The sequence below is a fragment of the Schistocerca cancellata genome, chromosome 2 (assembly GCF_023864275.1).
Source record: "Schistocerca cancellata isolate TAMUIC-IGC-003103 chromosome 2, iqSchCanc2.1, whole genome shotgun sequence".
Classification (NCBI taxonomy): domain Eukaryota; kingdom Metazoa; phylum Arthropoda; class Insecta; order Orthoptera; family Acrididae; genus Schistocerca; species Schistocerca cancellata.
In genome coordinates, this window is record NC_064627.1 from 466846170 (window position 1) to 466862371 (window position 16202).

General features: G+C 37.2%; 1 protein-coding gene across 1 annotated transcript in view; it reads right to left on the bottom strand.

The window, feature by feature from the left end:
• LOC126161983 (TATA-binding protein-associated factor 172) overlaps window positions 1-16202 on the bottom strand; it is a 300940-nt gene that overhangs the window by 20807 nt on the left and 263931 nt on the right. Inside the window, exon 34 of the mRNA XM_049918182.1 lies at window positions 906-1042. Coding sequence (XP_049774139.1) covers window positions 906-1042 — 137 coding nt within the window. The remainder of the gene's footprint in view (window positions 1-905; window positions 1043-16202) is intronic.

Consider the following 16202-nt stretch of genomic DNA (forward strand, 5'->3'; position numbering starts at 1 on the left):
GTTCTTGCCAAGTCATTTCCATTATTGTTTTCTTCAGAGAACGTGTTAAGCATTAACTTGCTGTTTCCTACTGAAGAATCTATGTTTAGTTTTGTCCCAATTTCAGACTGAAAAAATTGAAATCATCATCTTGTTGTAGTGGTTTATCAGTTTCTTTGACACCTTACGGAAGTCCCCTATCCCCTCATGAAAATCTAAGCATACTGGTGCAGAGACTTGAATGCTATTAATATGAAAACCTTTGTTTATTTTTGGAAAAAGTCCTATTATATCTGCTCCTTTCATGTGGAATAAAACACATGGTCTGATTTTAAATCTATTTCCTCTCTTTTGTTGTTATTTAACTCCTCTTCCACTGGTACTAAAACTTTTTCAGATCCTTGAACAAAAAGTAGTAGGAGTAGCTTTGTTTCTGAGAGCCACATTTTTTGTAGCACCATGTAGATGCAGAAGTACCTTGGTATATCCCAGTCCTAAAGCCACAGACAAATTACACTATTCTTTCAGCTGGGGTAGAATACTGATGTCTCAAAAACTTCCATGTGGCAGCAGTACCTCCTGCAACCCTATACATGGTACAGTAGCCTACAAGGGCCCAAAAAATTTGGCTAGGCACATAAACAATGCTGAACTTAGCAAAGACTGTTTACATTATGTTATGGGTATTAAAAGTAGTCTGCAGTACACACTGGGATCTACCTTACTGTCTCCATCATCACTAAGAAGGTGTTAAGGGCTTAACTTCCAGTTATTAGTAGAGCTAACATTTGCACCTTTGTGGACAGCTGAACTGTCGCAATTTTTTAGAGGTCAAGTTAGTAAGTTAATCAGCTGTGTTTAGTTTGTTATCTTAATTACAGTGCTTAAAATTGGAGGTATAAACATAATTAAAGTTTAACATGTACCCCATGATTTTTTCTTCAAGAGTTCCTCTTGTGATAAGCCTGTAGACATTGACCACCTTTTTCTGCCCAATCCTATGAGCTCTGTCCATTGCCTGCAGATCTTTCATTGGGTTCCAGTCATGCTCCACAAAAATAACCTGTAAAGTAAATTACATTTTTAACAACTTTTTTTTATTGTTTGGTACAGATGTACTTCACTTTTGAGATAAACTACAGACATGAGCACTATTTTTACATGCGAAGATATCTGCATTAGTTTATGATAGGCACAAGTTTATGTATTTGTTACTGAAATTCTTCAAAGAACTGGGGATTACTGTTCAATTGTGCAACACAGCACATATGAAAAGAAGTGCCTTTCAATTGATTATGAAAGAGGCAGGAATCGTTCCAAGCTACCTGGACCTGGTGTGCTTATTAATTACTTCCCTTAAACTCGTACTGCTACATTTTTAACACAGAGTAACTTGCTACAGGACTTTTTCACTATTCTATTAAAAACTTGTGTGTTCAAATGAGCCTGGCATTATGACACACACACACACACACACACACACACACACACACACACAAAATTTTCAGTTTAGTGGCTATAAATAACACAGCACTTCAGTTTCATGGTTTACAATGGATGTTTACTTACCCTAAAGTGCTAGGAATGCAGCATATGACATTCAAACATATTTTTTTTAAGTTTTAAAAATAGCACACTGCTTTACTGATGTATGTTTTTATTTTAAATCAAAACAAACACTGATCACATACAGAATATGATCAAACAGTATGTATACATGATTACTGCAATTCACAATTAAATGCCTGGCAGAGGGTTCACTGAACCACCTTCAAGCTATTTCTCTACTGTTCCACTCTCTAATGGCACGTGGGAAAAACAAGCACTTCAAACTTACTGTGCGAGCTCTGATTTCTCCTATTTTATCATGATGATCATTTCTCCCTGTGCAGGTGAGCCCCAACAGAGTAGTTTCACCACTGGTGAAGAAAGTTGGAGACTGAAATTTCATAAGAAGATCCTGCTGCAATGACAAACACCTTTGTTTTAATGAATGCCACCACAAATCACGTATCATATATCCATGGCACTCTCTTCCTATTTTGCAATAATACAAAATGAGCTGCCCTTCTTTGAACTTTTTTGATGTCCTCTGTCAGACCCATCTGATGACGATCTCACACTGCATAGCAGTACTCCAGAAGAGGGCAGTCAAGCATGATGTAAGCAGTCTCTTTCATAGACCTGTTGCACTTTCTAAGCATTCTTCCAATAACTCACAGTCTTTGGTTTGGTCCACCCACAACATTATCTATGTCATCTTTCCAATTTAAGTTATTTGTAATTGTAACCCCTAAGTAGATAGTTGAATCTACAGCCTTTACATTTGTATGACTTACTGTCTAACCAAAATCCAGTGGATTTCTTTCAGTGGATTTCTTTTAGTACTCACACTTTTCATTATTTAGAGTCAATTGCCATTTTTCGCACAGATATCAAGTTTAAATCATTTAGCAACTGGTTTTGATGTGATGACTTTACAAGATGGTAAATGACTGCATCACCTGCAGACAACCTAAGAAGGCTGCTCAGGGCCTATAACATTTCCTTGGGGAACACCAGGTAGTACTCTGTTTTACTCAATGTCTTTTTTTTTTCAGTTACTCTAAACTGTAATCTTTCTGACAGGAATTCACGAATCCTGTACCACAACTGAGATGATACTCCATAGGTATGCACATTGATTAAAAGGTGCTTGTGAGCAATGGTGTCAAAAGCATTCTGGAAATTTAAAAAATGGGATCAATTTGACATCCTCTGTCAACAGCACTCATTACCTCATCACAATAAATAGCTAGCTGTGTCTCACAAGATTGATATTTTCTTGATCTGTTCTGACTATTTGTGAATAAATCATTTTCTTCGAGATAATTCATAATGTTAGAACACAGTATATGTTCCAAAACCTGACTACAAATCAAAGTTAGTGATATGGGCCTGTCATTCAGCAGATTATCCCTATTTCCTTGATTGGGTTTTGATATGATATATGCAAATTTCCAGTCTTTAGGTACAAAACTTTCGATGAGCGAACAGTTCTATATTATTGTTAAGTATGGAGTTACCATTTCAGCATACTCTGAAAGGAACCTGACTGGTATACAATCTGGACAGGAGGCTTTGCCTTTATTAACTGATTTAAGTTGCTTCACTACAGCAAGGATATCTACTTCAAGTTCCTCATGTTGCAGTTGTTCTAGGTTTGAATTCAGGAAATTTACTTCATCTTCTTTGGTAGAGGAGTTTTGGAAAATCATGTTTAATAATTAAGCTTTAGTGGCACTCTCATCAGTGATATCGTCATTTTTATTGCGCAGGGAAAGTATCGAATGCGTCTTGCTGCTGGTATACTTTACGTGTCACCACAATCTCTTTGGGTTTTCTGTCAAATGTCGAGTTTTTCTGTGGAAACTACTAAAATTATCTCACAATGACATTTGCACTACATTTCAAGTTTCTGTAAAACTTCGCCAATCTTGAGGATTCTGAATTCTTTTAAATTTCACATGCTTTTTTCCTTGCTTCCTCAATAGTGTTCCAACTCATTTTGTGTACAAGGGGGGATCAGTATCATCACTTAGTAATTTATGTAGCATATACCTCTGGAAGATGCCTGAAGACACTGGAAGGTTTCAGACAGATTATGTAATGGTAAGACAGAGATTCAGGAACCAGGTTTTAAATTGTAAGACATTTCGAGGGCAGATGCAAACTCTGGCCACAATCTATTGGTTATGAACTGTAGACTAAAACTAAAGACACTGCAAAAAGGTAGGAATTTAAGGAGATGGGCCCTGGATAAATGGAAAGAACCAGAAGTTGTAGAGAGTTTCATACAGAGCATTAGGGAACGATTCTCAAGAGTGGGGGAAAGAGATACAGTAGAAGAAGAATGGGTAGCTCTGAGGAATGAAGTAGTGAAGGCAGCAGAGGATCAAGTAGGTAAAAATACGACGGCTAGTAGAAATCCTTGGGTAACAGAAGAAATATTGAATTTAATTGATGAAAGGAGAAAATATAAAAATGCAGTAAATGAAGCAGGTGAACAGGAATACAAACCTCTCAAAAATGAGATCAACAGGAAGTGCAAAATGGCTAAGCAGGGATGGTTAGAGGACAAATATAAGGATGTACAAGCATATAACACTAGGGGGAAAATTAAAGAGACCTTTGGAGAAAAGAGAACCAGCTGTATAAATATCCAGAGCTCAGATGGAAAACCAGTTCTAAGCAAAGAAGGAAAAGCAGAAAGATGGAAGGAGTATACAGAGGGTCTATACGAGGGCAATGTACTTGAGGACAATATTATGGAAATGGAAGAGGATGTAGTTGAAGATGAAATGGGAGATATGGTATTGCATGAAGTATTTGACAGAGCACTGGAAGACCTAAATCAAAACAAAGCCTCAGGGTAGACAACAACCCATTAGAACTACTGATAGCCCTGGGTGAGCCAGCCATTACAAAACTCTTTCATTTGGCGAGCGAGATGTGTGAGACAGACAAAGTACCCTCAGACTTCAAGAATAATGTAATAATTCCAGTCTCAATGAAAGCAGGTGTTGACAGATGTGGAAATTACCAATAGTTTACTGATAATTTAATAAGTCACAGCTTCAAAATACTAACACGAATTCTTTACAGACGAATCAAAAAACTGGTAGAAGCCGACCTCGGGTAGGATTAGTTTGGATTCTGTAGAAACGTTGGAAAACGTGAGGCAATATGGACCCTAGGACTTATCTTAGAAGATAGATTAAGGAAAGTCAAACCTACGTTTCTTACATGTGTAGACTGAGAGAAAGCTTTAGACAATGTTGCCTGGAATATTCTCTTTCAAATTCTGAAGGTGCCAGGGGTCAAATACAGGAAACGAAAGGCTATTTACAATTTGTACAGAAATCAGATGGCAGTTATAAGAGTCGAGGGGCATGAAAGGGAAGCAGTGGTTGGGAAGGGAGTGAGGTAGGGTTGTAGCCTATTCCCGATGTTATTCAATCTGTACACTGAATAAGCAGTAAAGGAAACGAAAGAAAAATTTGGAATTGGAATTAAAATCCATGGGGAAGAAATAAAAACTTTGAGGATTGCCGATGACATTGTAATTCTGTCAGACAGCAAAGGAACTGGAAGAGCAGTTGAACGGAATGTACAGTGTCTTGAAAGGAGGATATAAGATGAACTTCAACCAAAGCAAAATGAGGATAATGGACTGTAGTTGAATTAAATCAGATGATGTTAAGGGAATTAGATTAGGAAATGAGGTACTTAAAGTAGTAGATGAGTTTCGCTATTTGGGGAGCAAAATAACTGATGATGGTCGAAGTAGAGAGGATATAAAATGTACTCTGGCAATGGAAAGAAAAGTGTTTCTGAAGAAGAGAAATTTGCTAACATCGAGTATAGATTTAAGTGTCAGGAAGTCGTTTCTGAAAGTATTTTTATGGAGTGTAGCCATGTATGGAACTGAAAAATGGATAACTAGTTTATACAGGAAGAGAATAGAAGCTTTCAGAATGTGGTGCTACAGCAGAATGCTGAAGATTAGATGGTTAGATGGCATAACTAATGAGGTTGTACTGAACAGAATTGGGGAGATTAGGAATCTGTGGCACAACTTGACTAGAAGAAGGGATCAGTTGGTAGGACATGTTCTGAGACATCAAGGGATCAGCAATTTAGTATTGGACGGTAGCATAGAGTGTAAAAACCATAGAGGGAGACCAAGAGACGAATATATTAAGCAGATACAGAAGGATGTAGGTTGCACTAGTTCCTTGGAGATGAAGAAGCTTGCGCAGGGCGCAGGATAGAGTAGCACGGAGAGCTGCATCAAACCAGTCTCTGGACTGAAGACCACAACAACAACATTGAGGTTAGATTGAAGTTACCACCAACTATAATTGTATGAGTGGGGGTACCTCTTTGATACAACACTCAAGTTTTCTTTGAACTGTTCAGTAACTGTACCACATGAGCCAGTGGGTCAGTAAAAACGAACCAATTATTAATTTATTCTGGTCAAGCACAACCTCTATCCATACTAATTTACATGAATTATCTACTTCAGTTTCATTACAAGGTAAACTACTTCTGACAGCAATTAATATACCATTGTATTTAATCTGTTTTTTTCAGAGCATGGTCAGGTCTTTTGTAAAATTTCGGCTGAACTTATTCTGGTTTTAGACAGCTTTCTGTGCCTGAGCTTGGAGCTCTTCTTCTTTCCCATCATAGCTAATACAATTTACAATTATTATAGTGACTGTTGCTAGGTCTACCTTTCTGTGTTTGTTCCTATAGTTTCCCGGATACCTATTAACCTCAAAAACTGACCAGTCCCCTCCACACAGCCCCTAGTATCTGTGTAGTTGATTCCTGTGTGTTGAGGACCTCTGACTTATTAAGTGGAATCTGGAAACCCACCACCAAACTGTGAAAGTTGAAGAGTCTGCCACCTACACGGTAGCAGAAAACCAGAGAGAAACTCTTCCAATCCAAAGCAACACACATTATTGGTACCAACATGAGCCACCACCTGCAGCTGGCTGCACCCTGTACTATTTACGAAATCCAAAAGCACCATTTCCACATGTGGAATAACTCCTTCCAGTATGCACACAGAGTGTACATTGGATTCCATGCCCTCCTTGGCAGCCATGTCCCTAAGCAATCCCATTACGTACCTCATGTTTGAGCTCCTAACTACCTGTAAACCCACCCTCTGTGAATACCCAAACCGTCAGAGTTGTGAGGCTCCCTCTGACTCAGGGACTTTGTCAGTCACAGACAGCAAAAGAAACCTGTTTGTCAGATGAACCAGGGGGCCCTCCAATCAGCCCCTCAGAAAGTCTTTTGCTGCATGCCACAGCTTGGAACAACCTCCCACTTGACCATGGGGGAGGGGTCAACCACAGTGCAGGCAGTAGCCAGGGCAGCCATAGTAGCAGACTGACTGAGAATTTTTTAATTTTGCTGGCTTTATGTATCTGATTAGATTAGATTTACTTTCATTCCAATTGATACATAGTGAGGAGGTCCTCCAGGATGTAGAACATGTCAGAAAAACAATAATGCATGACAAATACTTACAACTAAAACAAATAAGCTAATGTACCGTCTTTCTAAGGCTACACTTGATTTTCTATTTATTGCAATGTTTGTATCATCGGCAAACAAAGCAAACTCGGCATCTGGTAACATTACTGTTGAAAGGTGATTGATATACACAAGAAAAAGTAAGGGCCCTGAGATGCAACCTTGTGGGACCCCACATGCAATTAGTTCCCAGTTGGATGATGCCTGATAGCTTAATACATGTCTCTTTACTAATAACACCCTTTGTTTCCTGCCAGAGATATAAGATTTGAACCATTTTGCAGCATTTTCTGTTACACCATAATATTCTAATTTACTTAAAAGGATATTGTGATTTACAAAGTCAAATGCTTTTGACAGATCACAAAATATACCAGTTGCCTGCAATTTTTTGTCTAATGAATTAAGTACATTTTCACTGTAAGAGTAGATAGCCCTCTCAATATCAGAACCCTTTAGAAATCTGAACTGCGACTTTGACAGTACGTTATTTGTGATAAGATGGTTATAAAGCTGATTGTACATTACATTTTCTAAAATTTTTGAGAATGCTGGAAAAAGTGAAATTGGATGGAAATCTGATGCTATTTCTTTATATATTTTCTTAAACAGTGGCTTAACTTCAGCACATTTCAACCATTCAGGAAATATTCCACTGATAAATGACTGGTTACACAGATAGCTTAATATGTTACTTAACTCAGAATCACATTCTTTAATTAATTTTGTTGACATTTCATCATAACCACTAGGTGGTTTTGATTTTAAAGATTTTATGATGGACATTACTTCTGCTGGGGTAGTGAGGATCAAATTCATATTATGGAAGTTACTTGAAATGTCTGGTTTGAGGTATCCCATTGCAGCATCTACAGAACCTGACAACCCCATCTTTTCAGTAACAGTTATAAAATGTTTGTTAAAAAGTTCTGCAACACTATACACATCCATCACCAATGTATCATTTACTCTTAATGCTAGTTGCCCCTCTTCATGTTCTGGTTCTACTGGTGTCCTCCTTCACTATATCCCATATTGTCTTTATTTTGTTATCTGATATGACTATCTTTTCCTTGTAATATATTTGCTTTGATGTCCATATTATAATCTTTAATATTTTGCAGTATTTCTTGTAATATGCTATAGCATCAAAATCAGCACTGTTTCGGATTGACAGGTACAGTTTTCTTTTTGTTTTACATGATACCTCTATTCCTTGAGTAATCCATGGCTTCTTTGTAGACTTTGCTCTAACCTTGGTTAGTTTTGGGGGAAAACAGTGTTCAAATAGGGTAAGCACTTTATTAGCAAAAATGTTATATTTTTCATTCATGTCATGAGCACTGTAAAAATCAGTCCAGTCTCTGAGGAGTGTCCTAAAATAATCAATTTTTGGCTTATTGATTACCCTCTTGAGTTCAGATTTAACATATTTTATATCCTATTCAGTATTAACATTTAACAGAAGTAACTGCAAGTCATGGTCTGAGAGGCCATTGACTATTGGTTTTGTTATATAATTTTGTTCATTGGACTTTTCTATAAAGATATTATCAATGGCTGTTTGTGAGCAACTGGCTACCCTAGTTGGGAACTTGACAGTGGGGATTAAGTTGAATGACACTGTTACTAACTCAAATAAGTTGTTATTGGAAGAGTCTTTAAGGAAATTTACATTGAAGTCACCAGCAACCACTATTTCTTTGTTTTTGGTTGTTAAATGGGCCAGTACAGCTTTAAGGTGGTTTATGAACAGATTAAAGTTACCTGGAGGTGCTCAATATACATTTAATATCATGAATGATTTTTTTATGAAATTCTACTTCTGTTGCACATGCTTCCATATGCTGTTGTAAGCAAAATTTATGAATGTCTATGTTCTTATATTTATGAGAGTTCCTGATGAATGTGGCAACTCCTCCTTTCTCCATTTCTGCTCGACAAAAGTGAGATGCTACCCTAAATCTTGTAACACTTAAATGTTCTATATCATTGGTCACATGATGTTCAGAGAGGCATATTATGTCAGCTGGGTTTGAAGACTATGCAGAAAATTAATTCATTAATTTTATTTCTCATTCCTCTAATATTTTGGTGCAATAAAGGTAGCTGACATTTCACATTGGCTGAGTTAAAATTTGGTAGAGTTGAAATTTCTGCTGATTGTTGAAAATTCTTAACCAACAGCTGTTTTGTAGCACTTATGAAAAATTTGTGTTGACTGAGCCACTGATGAGATAAAAATGGAATTGCTGAAGAACTGAACTCCATAACAAAAAATGAGTTCCAGAAGTGCTTCCAAGATTGAAAAAGTGCTGGTACAAGTATATTATACCTGTGTGGGATTACTCTGAAGAGGACAAAGTTGACGTTGATGAATAAATAAAGATTATTTAAGAAAAACAAAAATTCTTGCTAGTTTTTAATCAAATAACTTTTAGTTCTCTCTCTCTCTATCCACCCCACTTCCCACCCATCTTCCTCTCCATCTTCTATACCTTTCACATGCCCTACCCTTCAGAATTTCTTTACTGTTGTGCAAATGCTGATCACTGCCTTTCCCACCTTGCCTCACACTCCCTTGCTATCTCCTCCTATCCCCGCATCCATCAGCCCAGGTAAATGCTTTCAATAATCGACTACCAATCTTCAGTGTTGATGTAGCTGTAGTAGTCTGTGTTTGGCAGGTCTGTGTGGTTGTGTGTACTATCTACTAGAAAAAGAGCCAGAGCTCAAAAACTAGCGACACTTTTTTATGTGTGTGGTATGCGCTTCATATCAGTCTGTTATATGTGAGTGGTTGTCTTTTCTTATTTCATGTGTAAGTTCTTTTTTGTTTTTCTATTGGGAGAATATCTGGTCAGTATTGGAATTATGAAAGACAGGACACTAATTCATTTTTTACAATTAGAATAGGAAAGAATTGTTCTAATTAGAATGAAGTTTCAGATTTAGGTTACTTTTTAATTCTAGTCCTGTTTTAGTTCTATGCATTCACTTTCCTGCTCAGACATCAACAAAACAACTGCTCAAGCAGACAGTGAAAGTGTGTTCTCAACGTAAAAAATTAACTTATTTTCAATGTAGCCCCCTTTTTATGCTAATATACTTTGTCCAATGAAACACCCACACATAACACAATTACTTTAAATTTCAGAAATTGGAGGAGTAAATTCATGGCATAGACGAGGCACTGTTGGGTGATAGGCACATAAACAAGACTGAAAATGCTGCTAAGCCACTGGATTGTGACCTCCTCATACACAAAGCCAGAATTCCAATGACAAAATTTCAGAGGCTGTTCAGGGATATTTTCTGAGGGTTTTGAAATAAGAGACTCGTGGTCTTCAGTGGCTCATTACAGAATAACAATGTAATAACATGTGAAAATACTGTGAAAGTGAAAAAGTCTGTTATATGCAATCATCAAAACATAAAACACACAACACAGAGTAATCTGCAAATGCAAAAGTACTGTGATGCAGTTGCTGTCTCTGTGAGAACAGCTCAGCATGGCACTGTCATGTTGCTCTTCAATTGCTTTCAGTGAATCATCACACAAAGCCCCCAACAGCCACCTCCTTACCCGTAAAACTGTCCATTCTGCTGTGTTTCACTGTTAACATTTAACTAAAATTGCTGTAAAACAGATCAAAGACAGAAAATAGTGGTACTGAATTAAAGCATTACTGTTGTCAACAGCAAGCACCATGGGTGAATGGAACATACGTTCGTTTCCACACATCTCCAAACAAGACACAGAGCACAAACGCTCGGCATTTGTGCTGTTGTGTGTATGTTTTCAGGGCAGTACAAATAATAGGTAGACAGGTGTAAGAAACAAAACAAACTGCAATTACTCTATAATGAGTCACTGGAGACCATGGGGTCCCTCTGAAAATATCCCTGAACAGTCTCTGAGGTTTTGTTGTGTGTGGAGTTCTGGTTCACCCTGTATTCATACACACAACTTCAAGGCCACATTGTCTCAGCTTATTCTGGGCCATTCTAGCTGTGCAGATGTATATGTATGTGAATTATTTGCAATTTACCTCTGGAGGAAGATATCACTCTTGTTTACGTACCTATGTACTGCACAACACTTCAGCTGTACAGTAAGTTGTTACCTGCAGTCCCTCCATTTATATCATATCAAAGACTTTACATTTATTTTAAAAATCCATTTACACAAAACTACACTATGTATCAAATTGAAACTTGTCTTACGTTATTGTGTAGCAAGAGCCAGAGTAAGAAAAACAAAATTTTATTTATATCAGTGCAATTTTTTGTGGCAAAGTGAGAACTTTCCACTTAGCCTTTGTATATCCTAGGAAAGAACAGGCCAGGTTAATACAGTAGCTGCTGGATTCTATATTTCTGGAACCTTTGAAGAGCCTCACTGTTAACCAGCAAACAAAGTGGGTTACCAATAAATAACCACACGGTTTCCAAGAAAACCGAGAGGCACACACAGCAGTTGATTACTAAATACATTACTAGTTTCTACAATACTAATACATTACACATTACTATTACATTAAACATTACTTAACATATTACTAAACAGAGATGTGACCTTGAGCACATCCTATTTTGATCTTCAGGTGACACTGGTTCTAACGTTCAGATTATCCAGCACTTATGTATACCAAAATATTAGCCTGAAAAAATTTCTACTGCAACCAGGGCACTTTGAGTAAGAAATGATCACTTATAGTTGTCCATTATCACTAATAGAATCAAGGTACATTAAATGTTACTATTGCATTAAACATTCATTGAACAAGAAACTATGGAAAGTTGGAAAGATTGGGCTACAGTAACAACAGTTTATCACTGGGATGAGTTCAATGGTTTAGACAATTGGTGAAAGCCTACAAAATAAACTAACAAAGTAATGTAATGCAGGTAAGGCAAACGAGAGCCTTCTGTTTAACTACTGAGCAACTTTTATGAGATGAATCAATGGTAGTACCGAACAAGCCACATTCAGAAGCTGCCCATGTGGTGGCCAGTTCAGTTAGTTGTGTTATATGAACTAAATGCTTGACGATTAACAACGCCAAGAAATATGTCTGCCCACTGATATAGCTAATGTATCATTGAATATGTACCTGTTGAACCTTCAAATAGTTGTACCTTGGGCTGTTTATCTAATGATTATGATAAACTGAGAAGAAGAAGGGGAATAAGATAAGAGATGAGGCCACATCAGTCAAGTTCTAGATGGTACAGAGGAAAGTTTAGTGTGTTCTGTGGCTTCCTAAATTTGAACACATATCCAATGTTCAATGTGAACATTGTAGCACATACAATGAAGAGCCACCATTGAATTGTGAATGATTGCTGAGAACAAACTTCATTAGGGAATAAATATTCACTGACACCATTGTCAAAAGTCACAGTTATCTAAAGCAATCTCCATAATGTGACAGAGAACAGGCACCACATATGAATGACTATTACATTTTCTGAGTAATCAATCAATCTCAATTAGGCGCTTCTTATATTATTTAGTAAAGTGTCTCTTACAGCAATGAGACAAGGTCACACAATATGTCTTAGCATATCCAGGTTTTATTTGTAAAAAACTGGAACAATATACCAAATGAGCTGTGTACACAACAACAACAACAAACATAAGAATGTGGTTCATTACACAAATCCTACGAGAAAGGAAACCACAGCCTATTAACAGCAATCACCCCACATAACAATATGAGTAAACCATGTAAGACTCAAATCAGTATTGCTGGATAAAGGACTCAACCAAGTACTCTAATTATGCCAACAGCTTTTGTACTCTCTGATATAAGAATAATACTGCTGTTCCATTCATTTCAGCAAATCACATTCCCATAAGACAACTGGAGCTTCATCTCTTGTGGAAACCTACTGAAAATGTATGTTGCAGAATGCTGATCAAATTTTTTGAACATTGTTTAGGGATGCTCACACAGCTTAAAAATTATTTCTCTGCCTTGTGTTCACATGTGGATGCTGATACTCCTTCTACCTTGTTGATGTTGGCAACAACAAATTTCATAAGCATGTAGCTGTACTGCAGTATCAAAGAAAGAATTCCCTGTTCATGAAATATACAACTACCTGGATACTATGTGTGGCTCCTATGACTTGCTTTTTCTTTTTGTCCAACACAAGTTACGAAAAATATTTCTCCATATGAGATCAACGAAAAGACAAATGAGGCATTAACAAGTTTTAGAGTATCATTGAAGCTAACTGCAGATAATACTCTAATCACAAAAATAGTTGAATGCATAGCCTGCAGGATGTTGTAAACATGGCCCTGATCCCTCCACCAACAAGAAGTTACCACTCCCCTCAGTATCAGAAGTGTGATGTCTTTTACTTAATAACAGTACACACATAGCAACTTCAATGAAATAGGATAGATTCATAAAAATGCTGCAAAAGGGAATATACATTAAAGGCCTAAGCTACACAGTTTCAACTGGCAAAGCATAAATGGCTACAGCAAAAATTCAACACTGTAAAGTCTGTATGACTGAAGAAGGGTTCATACCACTTTGTGAGAATCAAAAACCTGAAGCAGCTGTGTGAACTTCAAGAGCTCTGAAAGTAAGCCAATACTAAGTAAAAAAGAGAAGGCTGAAAAGTAAAAGTAATACAGTGCATCCGCTAAGTCATGGAGCAGTTATGAATGCTTGTTGTGGCTAACAGAAATGAAACAAAATAGCAAAGAGTTTCTGTAGTATGATGTTTAATGGTGTGCACGTGCAGGTGATGACACAACGAAATCAACTGTGTAGCAGCAGCGAATCAGGCCACATCAGCTGAGCTCTAGACAGTACAGACGAAAGTTTAGCGTGTTCTGTGGCTTCCTAAATTTGAACACCGAACATTTGAACTTCTTTGTGCATAAAATTAAGAGCCACCATATAGAAAAAAGTAGTAAAGGAGTTTTGCTATTTGGGGAGCAAAATAACTGATGATGGTCGAAGTAGAGAGGATATAAAATGTAGATTGGCAATGGCAAGGAAAGCGTTTCTGAAGAAGAGAAATTTGTTAACATCAAGTATAGATTTAAGCGTCAGGAAGTCATTTGGAGTGTAGCCATGTATGGAAGTGAAACATGGACGATAAATAGTTTGGACAAGAAGAGAATAGAAGCTTTCGAAATGTGGTGCTACAGAAGAATGCTGAAGATTAGATGGGTAGATCACATAACTAATGAGGAAGTATTGAATAGGATTGGGGAGAAGAGAAGTTTGTGGCACAACTTGACCAGAAGAAGGGATCTGTTGGTAGGACATGTTCTGAGGCATCAAGGGATCACCAATTTAGTATTGGAGGGCAGCGTGGAGGGTAAAACTCGTAGAGGGAGACCAAGAGATGAATACACTAAGCAGATTCAGAAGGATGTAGGTTGCAGTAGGTATTGGGAGATGAAGAAGCTTGCACAGGATAGAGTAGCATGGAGAGCTGCATCAAACCAGTCTCAGGACTAAAGACCACAACAACAACAACAACAACAACAACAACAACGACATATAGAAATAGCATCAACTGGTGAGATAAGAAGTTAAAAGGATACTGTCAGTTTGCTGGAAAGACTCTTTTCTGATAGGCCTTCAGTAAGTGACGAGTCTGTAGAAGCTGTATGGGATAGCTACCTAAAGAGCCCCAAAAAAGTGGTGCATGCATGTGCTCAAGGATTAGGCCTAAAAAAGCTTTTAAAGGAAGTCTCCAGTTACAAATTGCAGTTTTTGCACACTATCAAACTGATTTATAGACTCAAAAGATTCAAGTATGTTACAGATATGCTTAACGAGATTGCTCATGATGTTTAGTGATGAGGTCACATTCCATGTCTGTGGTCATATACATTGCTATAATGCCTGAATGTGAGCTTCTGAACATCCTTGTGTCTACAATCAGTATGAATGTAACACACCTGAGGTGAACATGTGGTGTGCCCTCATGTATAAAGTAATTGGCCCATTTTTCTTTGCGAAGCAGACTGTGACATCAAACAACTGCTCTGATGTGTTGCAGTTGTATGCCATGCCACAACTGCCAGAAGGTGTCATCTTTCAACAAGATGGCACTCCTCCACACTACGCCAACAATATTCATAAGTCTCTCTATACAAAATTTCCCCATTGGTGTAGAGGAAGGGAAGATTTTAAGAGATGGCCACCACGATCCCCAGACCTAATGCCACTAGACTTTTACTTTTGGTGTTATGTGAACAACATGGGTACAATCAATGTATTGAATTCGGTTAGATTCAGTTTTCATTCCATAGACCCAAACATGAGATAATTCTTGTGGGTGTGGAACATGTCAAAAGACACAAAATAAAAAACATAGACCATCTGAATATAATAGAACATGTGAATATAATACTCACTTCCCTGATAATTTTTCAGGATATTGTGAAGATAAATGAATACTTTACAGTGAACTGGAATGCCAATATTTACAGAATTAATACACTGTCAGAATGAAAAACAGTTATGCAATTTTAATAAAATTATCAAACACAAAATACTTAATCATTATTGCTGTAACCAAGTGCTGTCAAAACTGAAATCTGACACATTTTTACTTATGCTGGTCTAACAGTCCCTGTTAAGATAATCATCTATAGAGTAGGAGTTGCCTACCAAAAAGTCTTTCAAATTCTGTTTGAACTGTGCTTTATCTGAAACCAAGTTTTTAATGGTTGCTGCCAGTTTATAGAAAATGTATGTTCCTGAATACTGGACCCCTTTTTGAAGCAAGGTAAGTGATTTTATGTCTTTATGTAGATTGTTCTTGTTCCTAGTATTGGTACTACATTTTGAGCTACTGGTTAGAAAAAGAGACATACTATTAGCAAAAAATTTAATTAAGGAATAAATATACTGAGAAGCAGTGGTTACAATACCCAATTCCTTGGACTGGTTTCTACATGATGTTCTTGAATTTACACCACAAAACTCTAAAAACTTTTGCTCCATTTGATGAGTTACCACAGAATATGATCCCACATGACACAATAGACTGAAAGCAAGCAACTTAAGCAAGGTTTTTCTATTCTTTTCTTAAATAAATATTTGTATCTCATGCGCCCATCATTCACACTGCAGATA